Source organism: Girardinichthys multiradiatus, chromosome 8 (genome assembly GCF_021462225.1).
Source record: "Girardinichthys multiradiatus isolate DD_20200921_A chromosome 8, DD_fGirMul_XY1, whole genome shotgun sequence".
Taxonomy (NCBI): domain Eukaryota; kingdom Metazoa; phylum Chordata; class Actinopteri; order Cyprinodontiformes; family Goodeidae; genus Girardinichthys; species Girardinichthys multiradiatus.
In genome coordinates, this window is record NC_061801.1 from 41,654,916 (window position 1) to 41,675,052 (window position 20,137).

Consider the following 20,137-nt stretch of genomic DNA (forward strand, 5'->3'; position numbering starts at 1 on the left):
AATCAGACCTTTTAGTTGTTTTAAAAACAAGTCATCAGGTTATTATTGCCTTTAATATCAGATCATCCATGACACCCCTTCCACAGCAGGCTGCCTGTGTTTTGGTGCCAGTGAGCTCATGTCGCAGCTCCAAGGGGGATTTCCAGACAACTGCAGCACAGTGGAGGATTGAGCCGTAGATTTTTATGTGGTGAACATATTTCCACTCATGCATGTTCATACCTGCATGATTCCACAAATGTTTGCATTTTAAAGACTCACCAGGGTAAGCACGTGTTGGATGAAACTACAATGGGTCTATTTGTTTACAGGTAATGTTTGTCTAAGCTCTGCAGTTTGAGATGAGACAACCACAACGTCCTGCTGTGGCACGTCAAACCATCTGCAGGACTCCCCAGGCAGCCGTCAGGCTTTGTTTTACCAGTAGGCTTTGTAACTATATTACTCGTCAACACGCCTTCTCTCACTCTTTCGTTATTCAACCATTGAACAGAAATTCCAAAAAGTATTTCCCCAGAAATATTCGGCCTGGGAACTGATAAACATACAACCGTCATACAACTTTAATGATTTTTTAAAACAATTTCAAATTTCTGCTGGATTTTCTCAAACAAAAAAATTCATAGACCAAAGGCTCACATATGTACATCACATATATACATACACCGCTCTAACATTTAGTCAGATGTCCCTTAGCTAACCGCACCTTGGCTGCAGGATTCTGGCGGAGATATTTTCTTTTTAGCAGAACAGATAGAGTTAATTTAAACTGGTTGGTTTCCAGCATAGGCCCAGTCCATTAATTCACAATAGGGCTGAGGTTGGGTCATTCCAGATGCTGAATGTTAGCTTTATCCATTCCAAAACCAGTTCTACAGTGTGTTTGGGATCATTGTCCGTTAAAACAGACAAAAATATGTCTGTCAACTGTCCCTCTCAGTTGTGTGGGTGTCTACAGTCAAACTAGTGTAAAAGCAACATAGACTGAGATGGTACTGACCAAGAACAAAGCCCTGTTTCAGAAACAGCTTAAACTTGTAGCTGTCCACATCCCATGCCAGATGTCCTCTGGAGATCAGTTTGATGGTCAGATGAGACAAAGACTAAGCTGAACTGCAGGGGTCAAGGGGTCACTGTACCAGCTGTCAAGCCTGGTGGTGGCAGCATCATGCTGAGGCTCTCTTTTAACCCAGTTGAACTGATACATTGTTCAAAGTGGATGAAATAATGAAGGAGAACTTGCTCTGAATAAAAGGTTGAAGTTTGGAATCAATGTAGTACTGAAAAATCTGATTAAACGGCAGGTCTGTGCCATAAGTTCTCATATTCATTCAGTTCAATTCAAAATTCAAATATACTTTATTCACCCCAAAGGGAAAGTAAATGAATGGCAAGTACTGTTATATGTATTAGGAATTATATGAATTATGATGTGTTGAATTATATGTTGTAAGAATATTGATTTTTGCTATTCCAGATTTTATTATGATTTATGTTTACTGTGTAGGGTTTATGTATGTATAGTAATTTATTATTTATATACATTTAATTTAATTATACAGTTTTCATAAATCTCCAGTGTTTACTCACTGATCTAATCCACACTATTTATTTAACAGATTTCTCTCACAATTAATTCCTCTTTGTTGTGTTACCAATAAATACTTGTTTTATCTGTTCATTTTGATGATTTTATTGTGTGTTTCTAGTCCTTTTAACCTCCATAAAGCAGTTTCTGTTACCTTGACTGAAAAGTGGATTGAAAAAACAAACCAATTTAAATTAACTTCACCAATTCTGCCAGGAAGTGTGGTCAAATATCCAACCAGAATGATGAACTTGTTCAAATCTATAGAAAGTGTGTGCTGAGGGATATTTAACCAAATACTTGTGGTTGTGGTGTACGTGTATATTTGAGCCGGTATGTATAATTCTGACCCTGGATGGATTAAAAATGGTAAATGGCCTGAACTTGTATAGCACTTAATCAAGTCCCCAGAGACCTCAAAGCGATTTACACCATAATTAGTCATTCACCCATTCATTCACACATTCACACATTGACAGTGGTGAGCTACAATGTTAGACGATATTCACATTAAATTCAAACCTGTGCACCCAATCTGTATGTTAAAAAATGCATTTCAAATGACTGTGCTGATGATGGGAGGATGTGAACCTCTGACCGGCACCGTTTATGCTATAATCATCTATTATGGACGTTATTGTTAACTTAATTGCACCTACAGGTGTTGGAGAACACAGTGGCACAAAATATTCTTAAATAAAACGATGAAACAAATTGTTCCCTCTCAGAGCTGATCACAGGGGCCCTTTATTCAGAACACATCTCTGAAGATATCACCACCAAAATCCAAAGAATCCTGACATTTGATGCCAAGAAGGCTGTATATTTATTTAAAGTCATGTCACTGGTGTGTATGAGAGAATTCCTTCAACCATTCCAACCAAAGTACGCATTTTATCTAAGTCTTTCTGGCACTCAGTACTGTATGTCAGCCCGACCTGGACAGCTGCAGGATGCAATAATTATTGCTGGACCATTTCTAAACAGGCCTGCTTGACGAGCAAGGCATTGGTGCTTAAACCATTTTTCTTGATGTTCCAGAGTCCATGTAGATTTAACAATGGGGGTGGGGGGGACTGGTTACCATGGTGATTTCTGCTGTAATAAAGTCATGATACGAAAAAATCTGGACCTTGAGCGTTAGAACCTTCTGGTGTTCCCACAGACACATTTTTATGTGTAGTGTTTTATATAGCAGAAGTGACAAGTTAAACTGAACCATCAGGTCCAGTTTCTACAGAAACATTCAGAGCTGAAATCTCATAGTGGTGAATTAGAGTTTGGGTTTGCACTCTTTGCACTAATGTAAGACGTTAACGTGACAGAAAACTGAAGGTCCTCTAGTAGTGTGAGAGAGAAAGTAGACAAAACATTTACGTTTGGATGTGCAATGCTGCCATGTGTGGATGAAACGTATGCCATGAAAGTGGTTTGAATATTTTTCAGGTTTACAATCTGGAGTGTGTGATATTATCGCACTCCATGCTGAAAAGTCTGATAAAATCTGAAAAAATCCTAAAACTTGAACCATGATTATGTAAAAACTGTAAAAGGGATCAAAATGAAAATTGAGCCAAGCGAAGTCCAACTTTCTGCTCTGAGTTAAAACGGTGTTTCTACTGGAAGGTATGGCTGAGCTTTGGAGCGCCAAACAGAACTGAAATGAGTTATAACAGAAAAAAATCTTCCAGGTTGACCTGTTGGTGACCCATTGAAGCCGTTAATGTTGTTTTCTGGATGAAAACATTTTAGTAATTTCTCAGTTATGTGTACACATGTCACTTCATAATCTTCATACAATTAAGAGCTTTTAAAGCTTTGCTCAGATCTGAAATGGTTTTGTTTTCATTTAAAAGGCAAATGACATTCATTTAACAAGTACAATGTTTAATTGCACTTTATAAAGGGTGAAGATTAATTGAGATCATGATGTTACTAAGGTCAACTTGATTTAAAGATTTAAATAGGATTTAGTTGGTTAAATCAGATTAGACATGTTTTCGTTACAGAATAAAGAATATAGCTGTTTTTTCTCAGCTGACAAATTAATGGCTGTTGGAACACGCACAGGTTCATAGGTCATACATCTATTTTGACAGAAGCTCAGAGGGATGAAAGATCTGATGAAGTCTTCGCAAACATGTTTTATAGATAGAATGGAGGACAGGGTTGGTATGACAATGATAAACAGAGAATGCACCAAGTTACACAGAAAAATAAGGCCTTTAATACCAAGCCACAGTAGAAGGCATCGACGTGTTATTGCTATGTGAATTTCTCCTCAGTCTACACAGCTAACAGCTGGTGGAAGATGGTATTTAATTTGACTCTAGAATAGTCTGGTACACGGAGCAGTTCATGGTCCACTCAATGACTGTAAGGAGCCCAGAGACTGTGGCTGCAGAACAAGTCCAGATCCTCAGCTCTTCACCTCCACAACAGGTCTAAGATGTTTGTGCTGATGGAACGTATTTGGGTTTTTTCAAACATGGTGTTCTTTATCAGGTCTGCAAAATATTAGTTACTGCAACATGTACACAATATGCATTTAACAAAGAACTGACTGGACCTCAGTAAAGCTAATTATTGCAGTACCATGCATTCAGGCTCTTCATGTCTGTAATATACACTCACCAGCCACTTTATTAGGTACACCTTGCTAGTACCGGGTTGGACCCCTTTTGCCTTCAGAACTACCTTAATTCTTGGTGGTATATATTCAACAAGGTACTGGAAACATTCCTCAGAGAATTTGGTCCATATTGACATGATAGCATCACACAGATGCTGCAGATTTGTCGGCTGAACATCCATGATGAGAATCTCCGGTTCCACCACATCCCAAAGGTGCTCTATTGGATTGAGATCTGGTGACTGGAGGTCATTTGAGTCCAGTGAACTCATTGTCATGTTCCAGAAACCAGTCTGAGATGATTCATGCTTTATGACATGGCACGTTATCCTGCTGGAAGTAACCATCAGAAGATGGGTACACTGTGGTCATAAAGGGATGGACATGGTCAGCAACAATACTCAGGTAGGTTGTGGCGTTGACACGATGCTCAATTGATAGTAAGGGACCCAAAGTGTGCCAAGAAAATGTTCCCCACACCATTACACCCGGTGTGGTCTTCTGCTGCTGTAGCCCATCTGCCTCAAGGTTCGACGTGTTGTGCATTCAGAGATGCTCTTCTGCATGCCTTGGTTGTAACAAGTGGTTATTTGAGTTACTGTTGGCTTTCTATCAGCTCGAACCAGTCTGGCCATTCTCCTCTGATCTCTGGCATCAACAAGGCATTTGTGCCCACAGAACTGCTGCTCACTTGATATTTTCTCTTTTTCGGACCATTCTCTGTAAACCCTAGAGATGATAGTGCGTGAAAATCCCAGTAGATCAGCAGTTTCTGAAATATTCAGACCAGCCTGTCGGGCACCAACAACGATGCCACGTTCAAAGTCACTTAAATCACCTTTCTTCCTCGGTTTCTTGCTCGGTTTGAACTGCAGCAGATCATCTTGACCCTGTCTACATGCCTAAATGTACTGAGTTGCTGCCATGTGATTGGCTGATTAGAAATTTGCGTTAACAAGCAAACTCATATTCTCACTGTGACATTCACCAACATTACTGCATATCGCATGTTTTCCTCATATGAGGCAGCCCTACTGAGCTTCATGGACAAACATCTCTTTTTCTGTCTAGAGAACGTTGCTTCAGAGATTTACAGCTGATTTACTAGAATGATCACGTAGTGTACTTTACGTTTTCTGTATCATAGTTATCTCATTGTGGCAAGTAATACTACGCTCCTTACAGGAGTCAACTGCGCTTTTTTCCTCAACTGGAATGTAAAGTTCACACATTTAAAAATGTGAACATCAGTAAGTACATTTTTAATTTCACTGTTACAAAGACTCTTAAGATCTTTTACCCTCTTTTGACTGTGATTAGAAAACAAATGGGAAATCTTGTCTGCACAGGCAGTAGTCTGTAGGGTGGCGTTCTGAAATGTTCAACTTTTATAGGTGCCGGTTTGAGGTTAATCATTCTGTCTGAAGAATAATGGACTTTAAATAGTTCAAAAAGGACCAGATTTATGGGCCATTTGTAGCACATGGATGTTAGTTATTATCTTATGGTAGGAAGGATAGACTCACTGTTTTACCCTTTAGTTTTGGCTAAATTCTTAATGTCACTGTTCATGATGTCATGTTGTTGTTGGTGAGGACTGGGTGATTTTAAAGAGTCCTGATCCATAAACATGATAAATTTGCCAGAACTGTAACGTGGAGAGTTGCTCCAAATATTCAGTCTTCAAACAGCTTACTCAGCAGCACAGTCTTTGGTTAACGAGGGACGGCTGTTGTTGCTGACTTCAGTTTGCTCAGCAAAACAGGAACCAACTCCTGGACTAGCTGATGTCAGAGTGTGATAAAGGAGGATGACTATCATCACAGCACCTCATTACACGTCTCAGCTCCTGTCTTCAGATGGATTTATTTTTCCATGCTCTCGTTTGATCTTTGCTGTTCTCTGGCTTCAGCTGCTCTGATTCTCGGTTTATTGTTATAGTTAACTGTATATATTTGGCTTTTAGAGTGCCACTTTCCATTTTTATCAGAGTGACAAGCCACCATTTTTGTCTGTATCTGTAAAATCCTTTGTAAAACACACCAAGAGCAGAAATCTTTCTTTTAAACATGTCTGACCTGCAGTCATATTAACAAAAAAAAAAAACACAGCATTTGTTGCTTTAATTAGTTTCTCATCATCTTCATGAATAAATCAATACAGCTTTCCACCATGGTTTAACCTACAGCAAGCAGCCAAATGAAGGAGAGAAACTTGATTTAAAGTGTTTGAGTTTTTCTCTGACAAACAGCACCAAAAGTGAAAACTGTATCCTCAAATGAAGCCAAATATGTAATTTTTCTCCAGATTAAGAACTATGCTGTTACTGTGGAGCTTGAAAAACCTCAGAGGAGAACACTGCCTCTACAGTTTGCAGAACCATGATGAAAATGGACATTTTCAGCTGCTGACATGTAGCTTAACAAGCTGAGATGATGATTGATCTGCTGACCTGATGTCAGTCTAACTGTGTGTGGTTTGCCCACTGATTCATTAAAGTTCAGTTTAAAGTAACTAAGCTCAGCATTTTTTGTGTAGTTTTGATCCATACGATAGATGATAATCATACGATGGATTAAAATGCACTGACATGACTAAGCTCTTATTTTACCATGTTATAATTAGTGTGCTAATGCTAACATTTAGCATACTAACATTAGGGAGGTAATGCTACCAATCTCTCAAATTCATTGGCTAAGGCTGAGGAATGTCTGGAATATTAAAACAAATATGACAATAAAAATAATTACCTATGGGCATAAACTTCAGCATGCTAGTGTTGCAATTTAGTACAAGCATTTAGCATATTTGCCGGGAAAACACGTAGGGCACAGTATAGGAAATACAGTGCCTGACATGGGCGGTTCTAGACAGGGGCCAGCAGGGGCCAGTGCCCCTGTAGAACTGGTCCTTGCCCCTGTTATGGCCCCTGTACTAAAGACATAATACTGAATCAATTTCTTAGAATGATATAATAAATATATCATTATAAGATATCATTATAAGATATTTAAAGCTGGCACAGAAACCGTACCTGATTGGTCCCTTCGACCAATTTTATTCTTTACCAATTTCATTTTTTATCTTTACAGTTTTACTTTAACAACAAAATAATAATTAAGGTGTTGCCCTTTTAGCTTCAGCTGTATTGAGATGGGATGACAGTTTTCACCTCTTAGATCAGGGGTCTGCGACCTGCAGCTCCAGAGCTGCAAGTGGCTCTTTGCTCTGTGGTCCATGTAATATATATATATTTTTTTGTTTTATTCTTTTATTTTGTGTCCCCATGAAAAAACACTGGCCCCTTGGTAAACTTGGTCTAGAACCACCACTGGTTCTTGGGCACTTTAAGAAAATGAAAGTCATAATAATTAGGTTTGAATGTCTGCGTGATGGGCGACCTGTCCAGGGTGAACCCCGCCTCATGCCTATAGACTGCTGGAGATTGGCACCAGCTCCCCCGCGACCCACTATGGAATAAGCGATAGAAAATGACTGACTGACTGACTGTCTGCGTGATAATCTTAGCATTTAGCACAAATTTGGCAATGTATGCTATTGCTAACATTAGCATGCAGTAATCTTGGACTGATCTCATATTATATTCTATTGTAAAATCAATTGTGTCTATATGTAAAAAAAATGTTCTTCACTTTTGAGAGCAAATGTACTGGAGTCAAATTCCTTGTTTGTCTCAACAAACTTGGCAATAAAGCTGATTCTGATTCTGTTAAATCTTCCAGACTGTTGACAAAGCGACCGGCAATTTAACAATATGAAGTAGAGGAATTGGTATACCTTGGCATTAAAAAATAAATCATAAAAAGAAATGTATAAATGTTAATATAAGCACTCTAATTGCAACAATTTGCACAAAAATAGCTATTAATGTCAATTTTAGCATTAGCATGCATTAATCTTTTAAATCTATCAGACTAAGTTGAAGGACAGATGTCACTTAACCGTAAGAAGTAAGGAAATTGCAGTGCCTGGGCGTCTGAAAAATGAAAATTGCAATGACTAATGCTGATGTTAACAGCATGCTTTTGCTATTATTTAGCACAATATTTAGCTGTATAAGTTATTTTTAGCATGATGTTTGTATATAGGAAATTATTGTCATTAATTCTAACCTAATCACAAAGTGTAGTGAATACATCACCATGAAGATCAGTTCTAAAAGAGCAAACATCTAAAAAATTGTTTTAAACACAAGCAAGCACTTAAATACTGCTTAAAAGTACAAAACCATTTGGGTTCCACTATTTGATACTTGAACCTCTTGTTTTCGAGTTTCTTTAATGAACATTTCAGATGCAGCTAAAATGAGGATTAATTAAGACTAAAGACTTTATTTAGTTTTTAATCATAATAAAATCTAATCAAGTTTTTAATAAATTTAGAAACTGCTGTCTGTCTGCAGGGATGGCCTCACAGTAACAGCAATGTTGTTCTAAAGAAGAGGGGTAGACACAAGCAGGACACTCTGACCCAAGAAGACCATTTAAAGTCTGTTCTGGTGTCCAGAAATAAGACAGAGTTTTGGAATCGTCCTCGCTGTGGAGTCCCAGACTATCCCAAAGTAACACCGTTCAACGTGTCAGACCACAGCCTGAAGATGAGCAGAAAGCAGCGTGGGAAAAGATTTGCTCTGTTTGGAGGACGCTGGGACAAAACGGACCTCACTTACAGGTAAGAAACACAAATGTCTTGTTTTGTAGTTACTTTGAGTCTCGCTTTAACCGAATTCCCCTCAACCCAACTTCTCCAGACTCTGAAAATCTTTTGTGTTTTTGGACCTCAAGACATCCTCATCCAATCCGTTTCATCCTCTTTCATTCAATTAATGTTTCATTAAAATGAACTCCTTCAGAAATGTTTGTGTCCTCCAGGATTGTTCGTTTCCCCTGGCAGATGAGTGAAGACAAAGTTCGGCTCATCTTGGAGGAGGCCTTTGGGGTTTGGAGTGCAGTTACTCCTCTGAAGTTCAGAGAGGTCATTAATGAGAGAGCGGACATCATCATTGACTTCAATAGGTAAGAAACCGCAGACCACCAACTTGAGCCAGATAGTCATGACCCTAAAATTCTGGTTTTAGTTGATAAAAATGCTCTGGAACAATGTTTAGTTTTAGTTGAATAATACAGGACATGTATACATCAGAATCAGAATCAGCACTAAACAGTATCTAGAAGCAGAACCTGTCAGATTCAACCTGGAGATCTGCAGTAACTGAAACACAGGACATTCAGAATTATATCATGTAGCCTCAAACTGGATGTTTGTAGGCTGACGAGTCCCGTTGGCATCTGAAACGTCCGTGTTGTAACAAAACTCCTGTTTCTCTGCCAAACCATCGTTGCTTCACGTTTTGACCTGCAGAGGTCAAAGAGGTTCCAGCCATGAGTCGTGTTTAAAGCTTTTAATTTGATGCAATTTTTCAAATTCAGTTCAAAAACCTTTTACGTGAGGAAGATTTTACTGGCCTTAAGATGGTTTTTAGAGAAGTTGTGTTTTGGGGCAAAGGCATGCAGTCCTTTCAAAGTAAAAATCAAAGTCTTCTACATTTTTGAGTAAAACCCTTAAAAATGTGTCGCTCTGCAAAGCTCATGTAGCTTGTAGAATCTCCACTAGCACCATTAACTCCCAGCAGTGGTTTTCTGTCTGGTGTTAACAGTGTCTCACATCGTTGTGGAAGAACTTTGGTCCAATTTCCTTTCCAGCTCCAGCTCCAGCTCCATTGCTTCCATTGGTTCAGCTCATTGAGGCTCAGAGACATTGTTTTTTGCAGATGCTCCCACCACAGTGTTTTGATGCAGGTTACGGTCTGGACTTTGACTGCACCATAGCACCATTTCATTGTTTTCTTTTTCAGACATTCTGCTGTAGCTTGGCTGCTCCGTTTGGGATCATTGTCCTAATGGTGACCCAGTTTGGCCCAAACTTCAACTGTAAGACAGATGGACTTACATTTGATTCTGAAATACTTTGGTAAATGGGGGAGATCGTGGTCGACTCAAGGTGCCCAGAACATGTTGCTGCAAAACAAATGCCCAATCATCATGCCTCCACCATCAGTTGGTATGAGGTGTTTTGCTGACTTTCTGTTTGGTTTTCTCCAAACATGGTGCTGTGCCTTATGACCAGACTTCAATACTTTTCTCTCTTCTGTCCAGAGACCTTTGTTCCAGAGGACCTGTGGTTATTTCTGTCATTATTTTTGAGAGATGAGACACTTTTTCAGAGACTGTAGTTCTCTAACTTGGTCTTTTAACAAGACAAGGCAACGTATAGATATCAACTCCAAAGCAGAGTTAGCTTTGAGTCCCTTGTTGCTGAGAAGTGCTATATAAATAAATTTGACTTGACTTATTCTAAATCCTGAATGGAAGAAAGAGAATAATATGTTCTTTTGCTCCTAGGATGATCTTAGGAAATGCTACAGATACAGAAATGGCATGAAATGTTTTATATGGCTCAGTTATGGTTGAGGTGCAAACACACCCTCCATTTCTGCTACCTGTATGACCCCTTCTCTTTTCCAATGGTTATAATCAGTCTGACAGAGAGAGGTATCCCAATCCTTGTGGTTTTTAGTAGAACAATGACCATCAGTGGGACCCTTTGTGGGGTTCCTTGAGACGACATTGTTGTAAATAAGCGCCACGTTCACCCTCTTCGCTACATTCTCACACTACTCTCCAATTCTGCATTGTTTGCTGTTATTTCAGCTTTTAACTTTGTTCACCTGGCCTGACTCTGTGTCTGCCTGTGACATCTTTCTGGAGAGGGGCATCGTCCGAGCTTCTGCTGGCAACAACTTAATGCTCACCCTCTACCGATGATCCACATGGCCCTGTCTTTCAGTGTTTAACCCTTTCTCTCTCCTAGACATGGCTACTGACTGAGCTTCTACTGTGACTAACTCTATGTTCTCTTTTTCAGACTCTAACCTTGAAAACTGGCTCAGAGTTGATCTGTTCTTTCTTTCTAGATGAAACAACTAAAGGAGCTACATCCATTAACATTTACTTTTCCTTCCCATAGAAAGTACTCCTGGATCAGTGCTTCTTTGTTCTCTTTGTGTCTCTGCTCAGTTCTCTCAAACCTCCAGTCGGTCGTGGCAGATGGCCGCTCACACTGAGTCTGGTTCTGGTTCTGCTGGAGGTTTCTTCCTGTTAAAAGGGAGTTTTTCCTCTCCACTGTCGCTACATGCATGCTCAGTATGAGGGATTGCTGCAAAGTCAACACCAGTGACTGTCCACTGTCTCTACATGTTCATCCAGGAGGAGTGAATGCTGCAAGTCACTGACTGGATGCAATCTGCTGGGTTTCCTTAGATAGAAAAACTTTTTATCCAATTTGAATAAATAACTGAATCTGACTGAACTGTTCAATTGTTAGTGTTAATTGGAATGTATGAACCTGACTGTTGTGAAGAACCTTGAGACGATGTGTGTTGTGAATTGGCGCTATATAAATAAAATGAATTGAATTGAATTGAATATATGCCAATAGATAAGATCATATGTGCTTTTGTAGATACTGGCATGGTGATGAGTTACCATTTGACGGTCCTGGGGGAATACTGGCCCACGCTTTTTTCCCGCGTACGCTGAAAGAGGGAGAAGTCCACTTTGACTATGATGAAGATTGGACAGTCAGCAATGGTGCTGGTAGGATGATTTAAGATTATTTATGCTCCCTTCATATGAATGTGTGAAAAGCTAATCCAACTGAATAATTTCTGTGTTTGTGAAGGTACTGATCTTCTCCAGGTTGCAGCTCATGAGTTCGGCCATGTTCTGGGCCTGCAGCACTCCTTGGTGCCCGATGCTGTCATGTGTCCCTTCTACAGTGATTCCTACCCTCTGAAGCTCAGTGAGGACGACAAGAGGGGGATCCAGTATTTATATGGACCTCCTCTGTACACACCGCCTGATATAACAGAGACCAATGAGATCAAAACTGAACTGGTGAGACCATGGTACTAGGATCCTCAAAGCTAATGAGCAACAGTCCTGATCCAGTCATCATGTCTTTAACATTTGCTTCCAAGAAACAAAATAAAACTGCGCGTACGCATTTAAACTACAAGAAGAGCGGTCAAATTCCGTGGTGGCTGTCCGTCTCCTTGAAACTCCTTGGTTTTTTTGGTTACGTGTTAAACCCACATCTTCGATCAGTAAAGTGAAAACTTACAAGCCTTCTTATTCCTGTAAGCTTAATTTGTTTAGTTTTCTCGTTGGCCAACGAGGACAATGAATGAAAATCCGCATGGGACTTCTTCTCCAGGATGTTGCTTCAGATGCTGGTAACCGTGTCTAGGTCCCAAGCTGAAAAGCAATGGTGGGCCGTCTCATCCTCTGTTATATAGTGGACTGTGGCCTCAGAGCTGCGACGCTTCTGTCCTATCAGCCGCGGTGGCTGCTGGGATTTGTAGTAGCGGACTGTCCTGGGATATAAAATGGCCGAAAACGCCGGAAGGTCTGGTGGTGTCCAGCAACGTGCAAATTGTCCAATATTCAGCAAAAAATGGTCCAACACTACTAAAGTTCAAAGAAAGACCTTCAGAAAGCTTATAGAAGGTTTGATAAAAACCACTTTAAAAGATTACAAGAATATCTGAAAAACTGAAAAAATGGAAAAACACAAGGACTGGATCAAGACTTTGAATCCGTTCTCTTTTCTATTTAAACTTTTCCTCCTGTCTTCTGCTTTTTACGAGGCCATGGACAAAAATATGAGTAATTATCTATTTTCCTCAGCCGGATGCCTGCAGGACAAGCTTTGATGCCGTGTCCATGATCAGAGGAGAGCTCTTCTTCTTCTGGTCTCGATATGTGTGGCGTATCCGTGACAGGCGTCTTCAAGGTGGCTATCCAGCCTTGTCTTCACGCCACTGGAGCGGTATTCCTGACTACATTGATGCAGCATATGAAGACAGGACTGGCAACACCTGGTTCTTCCAAGGTACAGAAGAAAACATAACATTTCTATTCATCTTCCCATGAAACAGCTAACAGACCTCTCTTTCCTTCTGCATGTAGGTTTCATGTGCTGAAGAGGTTATTGAGCTGTAGAGGCCAACTGACCTTTGATTTCTTACCAAAACTGTCACATACGTGCTATAGAGGTGTAGAGGTTACCAGACAACTCTAAGACACTGAATGGTTCCGAAAGCAGGTTAGATGTGGTTGAAGATAAAGAACTTAAGCTGGTGAAAGTCAATTGTAATTCAAAGTGTTACACAAAACAGGCAATAATGACATTATTTAAACATAACAAGGACAGAAGTATTCACAATCCTGGCTTAATAATAAATGTTGAGGCCATCACCTCAACCCAACCAGCACAGCCCCAGATCTTACTGGGTCTGTCTCTACAAGCCTGGCTCACCAGTTTTGGGTGTTTTCACCCAATCTTCTCTGCAGATCCTCTCAAGCTTTGTCCAGGCTCTGACTGGGCCACTCAAGGACGTTCACAAACTGTTCCTGATGCCACTCCTTTCTTATCTTGGCTGTTTGCTCCAGGTTGTTGTGGTGTTGGAAGGTCATGACTGAGGTTTGCCTGAGGAACCTCTTCATATTGGCCTGCTGTCATCCTACCTTCAGTGGGGACCAGTTGCCCTGATCTTGCTGCAGATAAACACAGCATGATGCTACCACCACATTGCTGTACAGAAGGGATGGTATTACCCTAAAGGGCACAACATAGCGGCGCATACTTGACTCCGCGGGCGTACGCGTGGACTCCCCTCAAAGCGGACGTCCACCGGACGTGTCCGTGCAAAGCTCAGTTTTTATAACTGCGCACACGGTGCCACACCATAAACTGTTCAGCAGGAAATAGTCTCCACATCAAACTGTTTTATATGTGACACCCTGCCGAAGCAGCCTGTCGCAAGTACGCGCAGCGTAACGGCCACTTTCTGCCTCGCACCGAGAGGTGAATTCGTCTTTTTCGTCCCTAGTCTGGTTTAATGGCCTTTAACACCACACTCTTTTCTTTTTGTTTCTTCCAAAGCTACACGGCAAATTAGTGTGCACGGAGTCCGGGCTCCTCCTAGTACGCCCGACTATGTTCTGCCCTTAAGTAGTAGTGCCTGTTTTGTCCAGACCTGAAACTTGGAGCTCAGATTAAAAATGTCATGGATTTCGTGACGTAGGACCCAAAATGCAGACAGGTAGGCAGTAGCAGCACAGCGAGTTAAAAAATGTTTAATCAATAAAAAGCAAAAACGTACAACAAGGTATGAAGCAGAAATGTAAAAAAATTACATTGGCAAAACAGTACTGTCCAGCGAGCAGTAGACAGAACAGAGGAGTATATATGGAGCACGGCACAGGTGAAAACAGTGAAACAGGTGGAATAAATAACCCTGATTAACAAGGCAGTGGAAGCGAATGAAGGCAAAAACATGACTGATACTAAACAAAGATACTGGGAGTCATGCTAACAAAAATAACAAAAACACAAGAATAAACTACAAAGCTGAATGCAAAGAAAAGCAGGAAGAACACCCAACAAATATAAGCATAGATAAGAGAACTGATATGGCAAAACCATTTGGAACATAACAATAAAAAATTGCTGAAAATCCTGCTACCAATCATGACAAAAAATGTTCTGTTTTGGTCCATTTAGACCTCCTATGTGCTGCTCTGTGATCTTTATTGAGGAGTGGATTCCATCCAGCCGCTCTACCAAAAGGCCTGATTGGCTTGACCTTCTGGGGCCTCTTTTATCTCCACAAGGGAAGACTGGAGCTGCACCTTAGTGACAATTGGGTTTGTCGTCACGTCTCTTCTTCTCTGATTACTCAATTTGGTCAGTGGAAAGATCTGCAGAGGGTCCTGGTGGTTCCAAGCTTAATCTATGCCTGAATAACTGAGACCGCAGAGCATTTAATACTACCAAAATATTTTTGTATTCTTCTCCAAATTTGTGCTTTGACACAATCTGGTCTTGAAGGTCTATGAAAAGGTCTTTCGGCTTCATTGTTTGGTGTCAGCTCTGATATTCTCTTTCATCACCTTTTATAGACGCATGTGCTCCAATCCAAAACAATCATTTTGTTTTTATTATTGTCTCATCAGTCCACAGAATATTTCCAGTCTTGGGGATCTTTGAGATGTTTTCTGGTAAATGTGAATCAGGCTATTGTGTTCTTTTGGGTCAGCAGTGGTTCTGGCCTTGGAACTCTCCCATGGATGCCATTTTGCTCAGTCTCTCTTGTCTTTTGTTGAATTACGACTATTAACCTTAACTGAGGCAGTGAGCCCTTCAGAGCTTTAGATAATATGGATTCATCTATGGTTCTCCACTGTTCTCCAGGTGTGGATAATGGTTCTCACTGTGGTTCTGTGGAGTCCCAAAGCATTAGAAAGACTTTGTAACCTTTTCCAGGCAGATAGATGTCAGTGACTTTGTTTCTCCTTTGTTATTGAATTCCTTTAGATCAGGACATGATGTGTTGATTTACGATCTTTAGCCTACTTCATGTTGTCAGACAGGTTCTGATTAAATGATCTTTTTTATTCTACAGGCCTGGCAGCAATTAGGCCAAAGTGTGGCTAGTAAAACTGAGCTTGCGGTTAATGACAATTTATGTTTGTATTTATTTAGGTTATCTTTGATAATAAAGTTAGTTTGATGATCGGAAACATTTGACTGTAACAATAAAGTAAAAATTGGAAATCTGTAAGGGGTAAATATTTAGCAGCACTATAATCCTATCATTAATTTGTTTCATCAAAAGAATTTGAACATTTGATCCCTCTCCACTGGAAACAAGCTAGCCGGCAGGGTAGCTAATGCTAGCTAAGTGGGGTTACTACACTGGTGTCAGAACCTTGGTTTAAAATATTTGGTTTGGTCAACTCTAGATATTTGATTAGTTTAACACAACATAAAGCTAGTTTTATCTGAATATTTTCTCTGGCCTCCAGAAAAGGAGGGAATCACCATAGGAACCAGTGAACTTCTGGTCCTCAGCAGCTTCTTTTTTCCCACATTAATCTGTCATCCAGTCGGTTCCTGATTACAGGGCTGACAGAAGGAAGTTGGTAGGTTGGATTTTATTCAGTGGCTGCACAGGTTCCTGATTAGGTGGGACCCAACACCTGTGTTAATTTAGACTTTCTTACTAATGGTCAATCACAGACTCTTGTCAGGCCAGTGAGATCCAAACTTGTAGAAGACTTCTGTGTTTTTGCTGCGGCAGGTGACAGTTACTGGGTGTTTGATGCTGAGAGGAAGATATCCGGACCAGACTCTTTGGAGCGGCTGGGTCTTCCTGTAACAGACATCGAGGCAGCTCTGAGATGGGAGGAGGACCACACTGAGAAGGTTTACCTCTTCAAATCCTCCTTTTACTGGTCCTTCAACGTTCAGGAGAAGCGGGTTAAGGATCGCCATCCTCACAGCATACATGAGTGGGCGGGACTGCCCAGCCACATCAACGCAACTTTTCTGGACAGTTATGGTAAGAACCTGGGTCAGGTTCTGACAGTCTGGTTATTAACCGGTGGGTTCGAGCGTTTTTATCCATCTGACCTCTTTCACCTTCTGGACAGGTTATGCCAACTTCCTGAGTGGACTGTACTACTGGAAGTTTGATCCAGTGGCGCTGAAGGTGCTAGAAGGCTACCCTCGTAGAATCGGGATGGATTTCTTTGGTTGCTCTGAACCTGTATAAATACGTAAACTAATTCCTAAAATCAGAATAATCCATTCAGTTATTGTTGGAATCATGTCTCTTGTTTCATTAAGATGTAAAACCTTCACTACGGACAAAACAGTTTCCTCATGTGCAGTCTGACCGTGGACAGTTGGGACTGATCTGGTGTGGTACTGATCCAAGCTGGTGAAGTTCTGCAGAACACTGAAGCAACAAGGTGCCAAATGGTGTCAGCTGGACGAGTCCAAATAGGAACACAGTTACACACAGGTTTCTTCACCATCACCTCCTGAGCTTTTCTTCACCATCACCTCCTGAGCTTTTCATAGTTGGACAATAGCAGTAGGGTCAGTATTAAGTTTATCTACTCTGCCTCGTTTTTTTACAGCCAGTGGATGAAGACTCCATGGTATTCACGGACTCTGAGGAACCCTTGTTAGAATCAGGAACTAACAGAAAATCCTGAGCATTAAAACATTCTAATTATTCAGAGCGATTCCAGTCCAGTTGTCCTGATGTGATTTGTTGAAAGACTTAGTTTGTGTTGAATTTTATGTGACACAAGAAATAAGAAGTTACTGACAGTCAGTATTAATCATCTAGATGCTAATCCCTGGTTCACACAGCCAGATGTTTATGCTGATTTTTAACCAGATCTTCCCCTTCTGACAATTTTAAAGATGCCCCAATCATCATGATGGTTCTAAAGATAGTCTAATGAGATATTCCTGCTGTGTTTGGTGTGATTAGAGGGATCTAGTCTGCTCGGAACCGGAACCGCTCCAACCTCCGCGGTATTCATCAGATTATCTTGGCCTAATGGCCAAGTGCTTGGGGTGTTTCCTGAGCACAAGCAAGCACTCAGCCTGTTGAATGCGACGTGTAGCCAATCAGAAATTTATTTCAGTTGTAATTAACCAGCAAAGCTCAATAAAACACCAGAACAATGTAAATATAATGTATAACGATGTTTCCCAAGAAAACACACCAACTCTCATCCTTATCGTGGTGAAGCAGGTTGAGCCTCTGCTCACGCTGTCTCCACTCCTTTAACCAACACCTTTCTTTACGAATGTTTTCCTCATTTAAAATGAGTCAACCAACTATGTTTCTTGCTTCTTCCTCGTCAGCCATGTTTATTTACTCTGCAGATTTCCAGTCTGACATCTGAAGATTCATGAGTGGAATCTGTTGGTGTGTTTTAGTGTGTTGTGCTTCCATGGGGCTGGACAACACACACTGTAGGACCAAACCGGTTATATCTACGATTCTTATCGTCATGTGTGGGGTCTCTCAGGGGTTGAAAATCAACTGACCGTTTTAATATCTTTCCGTGTGAACCAGACATACGTTTGATCATGCAAGGTGTTATTTAAGGTTAAACCTCAGTCTTCTGAAATTAATCAGAGCTCATAGTTTAACGTCATATAAAAGCTCTCATTTTCAGTTGAAGTCCTTTTTACTCAGATCTGTGGCTGAACATTGGCAGGATGTTCATCATGACTCATTTTTCTCCTTGTAACAGAGATTCTGCTTAAGTCCTAAAGGAGAGACATTATTTTTATTTTATTTTTGTTTTTATATTTAAGGTGATTGAGTTTCTAATCAGTGCAGGACGCTGATGATTGCTTAAACCAATAAGACATACTGGTACTAAACCAGTAATCCAGTGTAGCTTTTACAGTTTTGGTTATGGTTCTGTTCACTGTCAGCTTTTCCTGATCTCTGTATGAACTTTTAACAACAGATACAGAAAACCAGGACTGGATTCTTCCTGTTAGAACCATTATTATAAATTCTAGGAAAGCATAGATTAACACTGTGTTTATGCTTCAGATGAAGATTAAATGCAGAAGAGGGGAATTATTAGAATATTTTTGTAGCATGGTTAAGCAGCATTGTTATTAAAAGCAACCAGCAGTTAAATAAATGTATGAGAATCTATGCAGTTACAGCTTTAAGATGGTTTTTATCATCTTTTATTTTCACCTAATATCATCATTATACTAGAAAACATTTTGATAAAAGGTAAAGTCTGTATTCCTGCTCACCAGATAAGCCAGTCCTGCATATGAAATGTTCAAAACTCTTTCCAGAACATGATGCTTTCATCAGGCAGACACGGATTCTGTGTAACTTATGGACGCTTCTACGCTAACATGTTGCAACACAAGGGAATGCAATCGTTTTTCTTCAGCAAAATCACAATTTCTCCACCTTTAAGGTGACATAATCATATTCAACTGACCACTAAAACCTGTTAGACATGAAAACAGAACATAAAATTGTTTTCACCCTTAAACTAAAAACTTTTCAACATGTTTTGACTCAGTTTCAGCTTTTAGTCTTCTTCTCTTCACAGCTGCCATCAGATTCACTCAATCTAATGATTGTGAAGCAATGTCCTGGCAGGATGTTCAGATCATTTGCTCATTTGCATTACTTTGCCTAAAGCTGTGGTTTGTTTAAAGGTATCAGTCAGGAGAATGGTAGAAATAAACTCCACACCAGCTGATAGCATGGTGAAGACCGTCATCAGTAATGTAGAAAATATGGAACAACATTAGAATTAGAAAACTGGACATTTCTCTAAAATGTATATTAGGACAGGATGGAAACGGGTCAGGAAGGTAGCTGGATTCTCCATATGTCTGGACTGAGCAGCACAGTTGCAGGCCAGAAGCTTTTCTACCAAAAAAAGGTCCAGTCCTAAAAACGTGTGAAGGAATCTGTCATGATCCGAAGGACTCAGGCTGAACCTTCAGGGTCACAGCTCTGAAAGATAAATTGTTCACGCAACCAAACCCTGAGCACCTCTAAAGATACCAAGATACCAACAGTGGAACATGGTGGTGGCAGCATCATGTTGTGGAGATGGTATTCTTCAGCTAGAACTGAGAGGGTCATCAAGGTCAAATAAGTTATCAATAGTTCTGAAAGCAGCCAGATTTGGCCCCAAACCTTCAGGTGTCTGCTAGAGCCCTGAACATGAAAAAGGGTTTTATTCTTCTGGCGCCAAGCCAACCTCAACATCTGCATAAAATGACTTCCTGACAGGAAAATAAAAGTTTTACAAAGACCAAACAAGAGTCCAGAATCAAATCTGATAGAAATCACCTGAAGAGAGACAAGACAGGTCCTCACAATCTGAGAGATCTGGTGAACGTTGCAGACAGAGCGGGAAAATATTAGGAAGTCAGGATGAGACCTTTACCAAAGAGACTGAATGCTGCAA

General features: G+C 40.4%; 1 protein-coding gene across 1 annotated transcript in view; it reads left to right on the top strand.

Annotated features, from left to right (window-relative positions):
- Positions 1 to 19,608, top strand: part of LOC124872131 (stromelysin-3-like) — a 28,685-nt gene extending 9,077 nt beyond the window's left edge. Inside the window, exons 2-8 of the mRNA XM_047371847.1 lie at positions 8,644 to 8,912; positions 9,113 to 9,256; positions 11,763 to 11,896; positions 11,982 to 12,196; positions 12,989 to 13,193; positions 16,447 to 16,707; positions 16,799 to 19,608. Of these exons, the coding sequence (XP_047227803.1) occupies positions 8,644 to 8,912; positions 9,113 to 9,256; positions 11,763 to 11,896; positions 11,982 to 12,196; positions 12,989 to 13,193; positions 16,447 to 16,707; positions 16,799 to 16,920 (1,350 nt within the window). The 3' untranslated portion in view covers positions 16,921 to 19,608. The remainder of the gene's footprint in view (positions 1 to 8,643; positions 8,913 to 9,112; positions 9,257 to 11,762; positions 11,897 to 11,981; positions 12,197 to 12,988; positions 13,194 to 16,446; positions 16,708 to 16,798) is intronic.
- The last annotated feature ends 529 nt before the right edge of the window (positions 19,609 to 20,137 follow it).